We start from the raw sequence: 11,820 nt of genomic DNA, 5'->3' as shown, positions 1-11,820 counted from the left end.
CCAATCAAGGGCAACGAGACCACCATGAATGTCAACAACCAGCAATACCAAACTAATATGTACACAGTGCTAGCAAGGCCATAATACTGATATACAGGACTCGTCTACAAGCCTCTAGAGATAACTGTAATGTATCATAATCGGGATAGGGCCTCGACCTACCCATCAAACCTGTATATATAAAATGGACTCTAAGGTCTAGACCTGGTAACTGAGAGGAAGTGGAGCCTACCACCCAAGCTAATGTTTGACTCTATCTACTGGGAAGGTATATCCAGGTATCTATCTGGACATCCAGGCATGAAATGCAGCATCCCCAGCAAAAGGGACGTCAGTACGAATAATGTACCGAGTATGTAAGCCATAAAAATCAGTTTATAAAAGACATGAAAAAAACATGGAGTAAAGGACCCAACCAGTAAGTCTGAATAGCTCTGTGAATCATGACACATTTATAATTTCATGCATATGCGTATAAATGTCATATCATTCATAGGTATATGCGTACATAATATCATCAAGCCTCTGAGAGCATTCCAACATATCATCTCGGCCTTAGTGGGTAAAATCATCAACATCTACCATCTGATCAGGTGGTGGTGCGTATATAATGTCGTAACCTTTCTCCATATCCCATATACATATAATATACGCGTATATAATGCCATCTGGTCATGGGTCAATATACATGTATAAATGAATGCAATGCATAATGAAGTAAGTCAATAAGATCTATCGGAATGTCGTAAGATCAATATACCTTTGATTAATATCACAAATAAACTTTATTAACTTATGTATTTTTTGAGACCCATGAATAGACGACATGATAATAGGACATATGGGGAATCAAGAACATAGGCAAATCTAGTACTTCTAAGAATAGAGTCATTTGTGAAAGTTGGGTGTTTGCTCGTTTCGTTGTATCATATGGATCATGCCAAAATGAAAAAAGGGATAGCCTTAACATACCTTATCCACAAAGTTACAACTGTTGCACAAGTCCTCGCACCTCTTATGGATGGTAATCTATATCATACAAATGATTTGTATCAATATCGACTTCATATTCTTTAGGGAGGTTCATTTAGTCATTTTATCGAGCAACCTATGTGCATAACTTCGTAGGGTCTTTTATTGCTCCAATACGACATGTTCTAGAACAGTGATCTTCATCTTCACTTCCCCCCATCTCACCATGATATCCATACCTTTACAATTCCATTTGGTATCTTAAAACATAAAAAAACAGCTCAAACAACATAGCTCGACTTGAAGTTTCATAGTTACTAGTTTCTTCAAAAATCCTCCAACAAATTTCAACCAACCCTTGTACAAACATATGATTAGGTTATGGAAGATGAATTTACCTCAAATATACCAAGAACACACTGTTCTTCAACTCACTTCAACACTAACTAACCTCCTAGGTTGTCACAACGAGAAGGAAAGGGAGTTAATGGTAACCATGATATTCTTAACGTCGAACTTGCGTGGTTTATCTTTAGATTCACTCTAGGATCATGGAGGGACCCTTGAAGAGGGTTTAGGAACTGTTTTGGTCTAGAATAATGAGTTAAAACGACTTAGAATTGAGTTATATACAAGCTGGAGTTTTACACCGACTTTGTGAGTCCTAAGGGAGCTGCTTGTGCAGTCTTGCGAAAATGCAAATATCTTTCTACTCTGATGTCGTGTCGATGAATGGTTTAATGATTTAGAAACTAGACCCGTAGATATTCAATTTTGTAGGTGTATCACTCCATATTTCAAAATACATTGGGATAAAAGCTCAGCTACATTTGACCTAATGTTTATGAATGTAACTTGTAATGACCTTTGCCAACTTTTGTTCCACAACTCGCTTCATTTCAAACCATAACACACAACTATAATATGACCAAAATAACTCATAACATAACCTCCTTATCATGTTAAGAACCCTAGTTTCACCCCAAAAGTATATGTTATAATATTCCCAACTTGTTGACTTTCGACGAAACTTATTTTCTTTAATTCATTTAGCTTCTAAGCCTTCCAACCCTCTTGATACTTGTTATCCACGATCTTTAATATTTGTAACCTACAATGTAACATTATTAACTTACTTTATATACTTTAAAAGTTGATCTCATTTCTAAACTTACATCAATTAACTTACAATGTACCTTTATGTATGAAAATATAGGGTGTATTAGCCTACTACGAGATGTCATGCAATTGCTCATGAAGAAGGTGAAGGTACCAGTCAGGTGCCACCTGCCCCTATAGGTCAACATGGACCTCATGATGAGGCTGATACTCAGGTTTCGGGGACAGCACCACCACCCCCGAAACAACATAGAGAAACTAACGTACCTCCTATTCCTCCCAAGTTTGCTTCTAAACTGGACTTAGATATGAGAAGTGATGTACAATTGTTGACTCGGTTGGTGGCCTCTTATGCCCAACGACATGTCCCTAGAACTTCAGATAGGGTGGTCAGTGCGAGAGTTTGGGATTTTATTAATTTGGACCCCAGATTCACAGAACAGATCCGAATGAAGATTCCCAGAATATTCTATATCAAATTCAGCAGACTTTACGAGTTATGCATGCCACTGATGCTGAGTCTGTAGAGCTTACCTCATGTAGATTGCGGGATATTGCTATGACTTGGTATGAAACATGGGAATTATCTAGGGGACCTCTTGATCCACCTGTAGGATGGAGGGAGTTTTCAGAGGCATTTCTGCAATAGTATTTTTCTATTGAGCTCCGCCGAGCCAAGCAAGATAGATTCTTACGTTTGGAACAAGGTAACATGAGTGGTCGAGAGTATAGCATGCAATTTAACTGTTTGGCCAAGTATACCCCTTCGATTGTGGCGGAAATGAGTGATAGAGTACATCGATTTGTGGGTGCTTTGAGATAATATTTGATCAATGAATGTATCACTGCTTCTTTAAGTTCGAATATGGATATTGCTCGTATTCAAGCCTATGATTAGAACTTGGAGGACCACAAGAGGCAACAACGAGCTGCTCGAGAGCATGACTGGGGCCAACATTTTAAGGCCCCATAAAAATTTGACCTAGAACCCGGGGTTTCATGGTCCCAAGGTAGAGTAACGTGATTGAGGATTATAGAACAGGACGTTTCTACAGTCCATTATGCGACTGCAGAACTACTCCGCGGACCGCAGAGTGAAGAAGAGAAATGACCCATTTTGGAGGTCGTTTTGTGGTCAACTATGTGACCGCATAATCGTTTTGCGGGCCGCACTTCTATCGCAGAGTTGGCATGATGAAATTGGGAAGGTGATTCTGCGGTCCATTTCGCTACCGCAGACCTGACCGCAGCCTGATCCAGAGCAGCCCAGTTTTTGGCATCACTTTCATGGTCCATTTTGCGGGCCGCGTATCTATTATGCGGTCCACTCTGCGACCACAGAGCTGAGTTCGGAGGGTCAATTTTCCTATTTTTATAACCCGACCACGTTTTAATAAATAGAAGGTAAGGGCTCAAATTACCTCAAAGAGAAGGTGTTAGGCACTCTTCGAGGTCCACAACTGTGGGTCCCGACTGAAATTAACGCTACGTGGGATTAATGGATTATAATTGTCCTATGTGATCATATAAATTGATGGAAGATGGGGAATTAAGTGTTCAACTACGATATAAAACAAGAGTAAAGAATATTTCACATGTGGAGAAATTAGACTATATCTAAATTATCAGTACAAGTCTTTGGAGTTTACAAGATACAATCTAGTTGTTATAAGTTCAAAGAAACAAAGGCGCGAGTAACAAACATATAAAGGGGGGTCCTATGTTTTTTAGCCTAAAGGATCACCCCGTGCAACATAAATAATACTTCACAACTCCCTTAGGTTAGGAATCGCTCATATTATTCAGCGGGTACAGACTATCATCTCCTGCTACCCAATTACTATGTTAAAGTTGCTTACCTAAAGCGCACTAGCTCAATTCTAGGCCGTATCTGATGCGCACACTACCCGTCCCATGCCTATGATCCAGGAGGCTTTGGACCTACTATTTTGGTGGTTCTAGACTTTACTTAGGGTGCTCAAAATGATAAAGCTAGACGTATATTCAAAACTAGTAGGACTACACATAAAGACAACGAATGTCTTAAGTTAGCCTCCACACATAAGCAACAAAAGCACGCGAACATATTTCAGATTCTGCAATAGGCAATTTTAGAAACGAGATATATTGGAGTTGTTTAAAACCTATAGGCATGGCTTCTATGTGACCATACAGTTTAAGAACACCTCATGGGCAGTGTCGCTATCAAGATTATCGAAATTACAGATTACAAGTGTTAAAAAAACCTATAGACATGATCTCTAAGTGATTTGCGCCATGGGGGCAGTGAAGCCATTGGAAAACTCAGAATTACTCATTTTTATCCTATTGGCATGCTTTCTAAGAATAGCATCATCTTATAGGCAGGTTCTCTAATAGTTGGTATTTGAACACAGATTTGTCATGCTTATTCCTATAGGCATGTTGTCTAGATGGGTAGTGTGATAAGAACAACAAAAAATCCAATTAGTTAATCAATTAAGGCCCTATAGACATGGTATCTAGATGAGTATCGGTGGAAACATCTCTTAATACGATCTTATAGGCATGTTATCTAATAACCATACTGCAATTGCACAAGTTGAGCAACTAGTCATTGATGTTTGATTCCTATAGGCATGCTATCTAATAGTGCATAGAAGTAAACATGTGAACAAGTAAAGCACTTAAGTTCTTACAAACATGTTTCTAATAATGTGCGGGCATTAGACAGGTTGAGTAGGTGAAATGTTTGATTACCTATAGGCACGATTTCTATTAGTGTATAAAAATAGAGCACGTCAAACAAATAGCAAATAAAGCAATTAAACCCTATGGACAAGTTTTCTACCCATTCATGCAAGAATTAGAAAACCCCAGCCCCCTTTCTACTAATTTCCCCATCATTCAATTTTACAAGTTATTACAGACCATATTGAATAATTATAGACCCAATTACAAATAGAGAATAACCCAGTAACACATCTCAGCCTTCAAATAGACTCAGAACTTCATGCGGACAGTAGGCCCAAACTCCAGGTGCAGACAGTGTGCTTCAGACCCCCAATACTAAAGGCAGGACCAGCATACGAGGCCCAAACGATTGAAGCAACTCAGCTAATAGATGCCAATTTTAGCCATACAGGTAACAAAACTACTCATAGAATTAAGTAAAATAACTTAACTACTTAGTTCCTACAACTGAAATACCTGCAGCTTCAACCAATAAACAGGACCATGCTAAGTTGAAAAGCATCAAAGACACATATAGGCAAGTAATTCCTGAAAGCAAAATTTAACAGTGACAAGATAGGATATCATAAGCTAGCAAACTATGCAAACAATGTTTCAAAGTAGAACTAACCCAAAGAACTTTAGATGATATCCTAGCAGTATTATAGACAAGAAGAAGGTGGAGTACAATCTTCAAATGAGGATTTTAACATGAAAGCCTAGCATAACAATATACTAGTAGCATAGTTTGGTGAACATACTTAGTTGAACATGAAGCTTAACTATAGTACAAGATTCTAAAGAACTCATAGTAGGTAGAAGAACATGTCAACTCTAGGCCAACAGGACAAGCAGACATTAGAATTTATGGTAGATGAAAATATCAACCCTAGGTCAACAGGATAGGTAATTATCGAGCCTAGTGCCAATTGATCATATGCAGGAAATGGCTAAACATTGAGATTCACCCTAGAGAGTCTTGGGAAACACTTAGAAATACAAGAATTGAGCAGGTAAAAGAGCACGCATTAGAGTTACAGAAAATATATCATACTTGTTTTAGAGATTCAGGCAGTAATTCAGAAATTAAATGATCATTGAGGAAGTTAACAGGCTAAACATGAATGACCTAGTATAAGCAATGCATGCGAACACATTAGGGCAATGAATTGGTTTCTCACAAGAGTCTTAAGTTAAACATGCTTAAGAAATACATAATCAGGGTTAACAAACTAGGCAAGTTCTAATGTTAGAAAAAGTTCAGAATCACAAAATAACTTTAAGGAAAATAGAGTTGTAAACAGAGATAACATGGTAACACATTGGTTCACAAAAAGTTCATGAACACAAACAAAATATGAAACTGCGAAGGCCAGAGGACTTACTAGTTACCAATTGATAAACAAGTAAACAAGAAGAACAATATCAGAAATATCTCAATCATCAATGGCAAGATGAGCAGTAGAACCCAAGAATCTTAGTGCGTCTGAGTTTCCAAGGGTTTCAGATGAACCCCGAGCAGTGCTCACACTTAGAAAGGTCCAATTATCGAATTCTGGTGGCCTTGGCTTTCAGCCGGCCAAGAGTTTAAGTTTCAGAGTAGTATAGGACAAGTGAGAGTGAGAGAATAACATCAGTTGTTAAGGTCCGTTAGGGAAACGGGGAAGGGGGGTTTATATAGTGGCAAAAATCGAACATCCAAACAAAGAAAAATAGTTAATCAAACATAAATAAGAAAAGAAGAGCATGAAGAATTGATTAAGAACCAAATTAGGAGAAAAATCAGGAAATCCCTAATTTTGCCCAGAATCATAGATTGGCCGAAGAATCTTGTTAAATCGGACCCGTATAATCTTGGCATGGACATATATAGATGAAAAATCGTCTGAATCTTGAGGAGTACATCCGATTTCTCTTGATTTGAAAGATTGGTACTTGCCAAAACCGGACAAGTACTAAGTAATACCATATTTATGCAAGTAACAATGATATAATCCATAAAAGGCAAGCAAATCAGGGTAAGAATCCATGAATGGATTGGATTCGTAGAAGAGTTGGAGGCGGCAACTAGGGTTTATGAGGAGAGGAGAAGGTTCGAGAGGATTTGGGGGCGGCGGACGGGTGAAATGAGGTTAGGGTTTGGGTGAGGCTAATTAAAAGGGGTTAGATAGTTTATGGGTCGTTGATCTTTGAAATCAACGGTCAAGACTAAAAGAAAGAGTGGGGCGGGTCATTGAGACGGGTCACGACCGGGTATAGTAAAGGGCCATTTGGTTTAGGCCTCAGATGGATAAAAGAGATGGGCCAGGTATTTTTTTTGGTTCTGGTTTTCGTCCAAATTAGCTCAAAATTGGGCTACAATTTAAATACACAAAATTCATAAAAATTAAATTATAGAAAATGACTATTAAATAATAAAAATATTAGTCATCTAGTAAAATGCTTGAAATTAAGAGTTTAACATTATAAAAATGTAATAATGCTATTTTAGCAAAAATAATATAATAAACATAATTATTTATAAAATATATGCTATTATTGTAACTAGTGTAGATATAATAGAGAAAATGCAAATATAATTATATAAAAATGAGATGAAATATTTAAAATGCATGAGGGTATAAAATGATAAATTTGGATGATTAAATCACCCTAAAATAATTTAAAGAGATAATTAATAAATATTTAAACAAATTAAATGCGAGAAAAACAATTTTAAAGTTTTAAAAAATTATAGAAAATTGTAGAAAAAACTTATATAACTCTTGTAAATTAGGTAATGATGAAAATTGATATTTTGAAAATATATGGAATACTTTATAAAGTATGAGGGCAAAATTGGGTATCAACAGCTGCCCCTCTTGAGCATGAGATATGGATCTCCAATAAAGTCAGCACTCCAGTTCTGCCTAACCACCTCCTTAAATGTTTCATGTTTGGTCCAGAAGTTCAGGAACTTAAAAGGCTTGATGAAGTTAGTAGCTTGTTCACCACAGCTCATGAATAGAGGAGCATGATCTGATCCAGTCCTAATGAGATGTTCAACATCAATGGTAGGGAATAGATTCTGGAATGGTAAGTTCACAAAAACTCTATCCAGCCTCTTAAAGATACACTCAGCATTTGGTCTACCATTCCACCAGGGGAATGGACTTCCTTTGTAGCCTAAATCAAATAGCCCACAAGATTTCACACAAAAAGCAAAGTCTTCGTATTCAGGAGGGTGAACTAGCAGTCCCCCAGTCTTCTTATCTTCATGTAGCACAACATCAAAATCACCAACAACAACCCAAGGCAACTTCATATCACTTGCAAGATAATACATATTATCCCACAATTCCAGCCTCTCAAGTGAAGAACATTTAGCATATACAAAAGTACACATGATGTATTGGCCAATATCCTGATGATATAGTTTGATAGTCACCTATTGTTCAGTTTCCATCACTAATTCCCACACTACAGCAACATCAAAGAAAAGCCAGATCTTCCCATTAATCTTAGACATAGCAGCATCCATATTAAGTCTTCTTTTGTATCTTTCAATATGTCTTGAGTTCTGAAAAGGTTCCATCAAAGAAACCACAAAGAATCCATGTTCCCTATGCATATTGATCACTCTTTGAAAGGCCTGTTGAGTTTTAACAGTCCTTATGTTTCAAATCAAGGACTTGATTATCATTAAGTAACTGAGACTGCCCTCATGGGCATAATTCTTGTAGGTTGAGGTACTTCTTTAACTTGACCTTGCTTCTTCCACTTTTTACCACTTTTGCCAGCAACTCTTGGAGATAAGTCCGCATCTCTAGCAAGTGCCTTGAAATTGCCTGGAGTAGAATCATCTTCTCCCTCTTCCTCAATCTCACCTTGTTCTACCACTACATTCTGAAGATCCACAGGTGCCACATTGTGAGTGATAATGTCATGTAGTATTTGGTTAGGTGTCTTCAATGGGACATTGATTTGAAGTAGCATAGGCTGCCCAGTTCCTAAGGCATAGGCCACTGGCAATGCCTCAATTACACCTGAATCCTTAGGAACAATGGCATGCTCCTGCGACACCCTAGTCGCCTCCTTCAACCCCTGGTTATGTTGTTCCATTACTTCCAAAGCCTTCTGTATCACCTTGAATTGCAATTCATAGACTGAACCCAGATTAGGGTTTACTGTAAGTATTGTTCCATTGGATTCCTTAGACTTGCCATCAGATGTTTAGGTGTTTGTCCTCACTGTATCATCCAAGACCATTGTAGGAGCCTTGTTAACATGTCCTACACCATTACCATCCATTGCATGAGCTGCCGCTGAAGAGAAACTCATGGAAGTGTTGCTAGGGTTTACTGCTCCATTGCCTTTCTCCTTCCCTGTAGCTTCTTCACTTGCACCCTCATTGATTCTAGCTTCTACAAGGGATCATGCACCTACTCCAATTGATTCTGTTGTGTTCCTCATTATGGTTTGATCAAGAGCTTCAACCCTAGTTTCCTACATCCTAGGGTTTACTGTAGCTTGTAAATCTACTGTGTCAGGCTACTTTGCATGATCATTGCTATGAGCATTCTTATCAGCAGTGTTGTTTAACTCCATCTCCTCAACTTTTTCACCCCATGATGTGCCACTATTACTTGTTGCATCAGTTGTTCCAATTCCCCTGAGCTATCATCAATAGCTTGTGAAAGTATCTCCTGACATGATTGATTTATAGTGACATTCAAAGGTTCATTACTCATCCCAAACTTTCTAGCAACCTAGTCAACAGTTCTCTCCTTATTTATATCCCAACCCCAGTAATAGTAGGATTAGTTCTTGTCATGCCCTGACCTCGGGGAGCGCGATCGGAGCTCAACCGAGATACCCCGACCGAGCAAGCCTGTACAATACCTTCTACCCAATTCAATCATGAATAAAGAGAAGATACATTTATATCATTAATTAAACATCAAGAGGTCATATGAATAACACCAGTTCACTTCTATTAGTTAAGTCTTTAACAAGTCTCCTAAATTAAAGTGGAACAGATGATACGATTACAACATTTTTAGTTTAACCTTCCCAAAAATAGATACAACCCACACTATGTCTACGGAGCCTCTAACATAAACAAAAGAGTGCTATGACAGTGCCGGAAACAAGGCCCCGGCTATACCTCAAAATACTATATCCATGGAATAAGAGATACATGACCCCGAAATGAAGTGGGGCTCACCAAGTCAGCTGAGGAGAGGGTGTGCTGCTATCACTGATCAATACCACCTGCTATGGAACCACCTGCATCCATTAAGGATGCAGCGCCTCCGGTAAAAGGGATGTTAGTACATGTCGAATAGTACTAGTATGAAAACCAAACACCTATGCAAGGACTTGGAAATACAACATGAATATGATGAATCATGGTAACAATAAAAGGCCTAGTTAGCCGTGAAAGCCATAGAAAATTTATTAAGAACTTTCAATAATATTTATAAATTCATAAGTCGGGGATCCTCTACAACTACCTTTACACAAAGAGGCCTTGCCGCCTTACCCCAACGTATGTGGGTGGTGGTGCAATCACAATACCAGAAATTATACACAAAGCGACCCTACCACCTCACCCCAATGTATGCGGGTGTAGGTGTATTCACAATGCCACAAACTCTAAATAAAGTGTCCCTGCCGCCTCATCCCGATGTATGCGGGTGGAGGTGTATTCACAATAACACAACTCTACACAAAGCAGCCCCGCCACCTCACCCCCAATGTATGCGGGTGGAGGTGTATTCATAATGCCATGCTTCGGATTCCCAAAATGATAATAGTTTGTACAAGAGAGTTCCCTTTTAAATCAACCATTTGGCACCTTTGGCCTTAGGAAGTGTAAGTTCACAAGGTCTCATCATATGAGAAATAAGTGTTTAATCACATTGATTTCATACAAGATCTTCTCCCAAAAGGGGGTATAACATAATTAAGTCAATAATAACGAATCATTAACACACGAGGGTTCTAACACGTTATGCCAATCGAGAATTAATAGTGTTTCAAGTTCGACTACACATGATAGAATTTTACAAGGATTAGGGAATTATAATACTAGAGTTTAGCCTTCATACCTCAAAAAAACTTTTCGTAGTGGCACAATAATGCCCCAACACTCCTAACGATGCCAATCTATAAAGGATGAGAAAATTATAAGCAAGATTAGAGGAATTCGGATGGAAAGGGCTGTTACGATTATGACCTGACCTTTCCCTCAACTAATTTAAGAACAAAACCCCCCAAAATGGTTCAACAACCTCCCCACAGTCTCTATTAGCTCATGCATGTGATAAATCTTCCCTCATCACCCATAATCAACCCAAACCCGAAATTGAAGAATTGGGGGAAGCAATTCTTACCTTTTTAAAGCCCTATCAAGTTTGTTTTGATGGAATTCCAAGGTTTGATCAAAGTAGAGTAGTAAAATCCTTAGTCTTCCCTTCCCACTCTCTAGAATAGCTCTCTCCTCTCTCGAAAAGGTCAAGTAATCCCCCAAAAATAAACCCTTAGGCTAGATAACTGAAATAGGGGTCGGGTTATAAAATTGAAAAAATGAAGCCTCGACACAGATCTGCAGTCGCAAATGCGACTGCATAAAGCTTCTGCGGTCCGCAAAATAGACCGCATAATGGCCCTACGGAACTGGGCACCCCTGCCTCACTCTACGACCGATCTGCGGTCCGCAGACCTATTCTGCGGTCGCATAATGCACCGCAGAACTCCCCTCCGAAATATTTTTTGTTGGGTCTGCGCTGGGTTATGTGGCCCGTAAAATAAATATCCGGCTGCATAATTTACCGCATAATGGTCCAAATATTTGCCCAGATTTTCTGCCTCAGTTTGCGGTAGATCTGCGGTCCGCAAATCAGTTTTGCGACCGCAGAATGGGCCGTAGAAATGCCCTGTACTTCCAAATATTTTCTCAACTCCCCAACGCACTGTTCAAGTCTACTTCAGCACCCCGGGTTTTAGGTAAAATTTTACTGGGCCTTACAGTTC

General features: G+C 38.7%; 1 protein-coding gene across 1 annotated transcript; it reads right to left on the bottom strand.

Annotated features, from left to right (window-relative positions):
• Positions 1 to 7,648: 7,648 nt before the first annotated feature.
• LOC142178149 (uncharacterized) lies at positions 7,649 to 8,188 on the bottom strand. The gene has a single exon (XM_075247478.1). It carries the CDS (start codon positions 8,186 to 8,188, stop codon positions 7,649 to 7,651), a length of 540 nt encoding a protein of 179 aa, XP_075103579.1.
• Positions 8,189 to 11,820: the final 3,632 nt, after the last annotated feature.

The sequence above is a fragment of the Nicotiana tabacum genome, chromosome 24, assembly GCF_000715075.1.
Source record: "Nicotiana tabacum cultivar K326 chromosome 24, ASM71507v2, whole genome shotgun sequence".
Lineage (NCBI taxonomy): Eukaryota > Viridiplantae > Streptophyta > Magnoliopsida > Solanales > Solanaceae > Nicotiana > Nicotiana tabacum.
This window is presented reverse-complemented; position numbering and strand designations above follow the sequence as displayed.

Excerpts from the sequence above, each read along its gene's own strand:
- LOC142178149 (XM_075247478.1), bottom strand. The coding sequence starts at position 8,188 with ATGTGTACTTTTGTATATGCTAAATGTTCTTCACTTGAGAGGCTGGAA.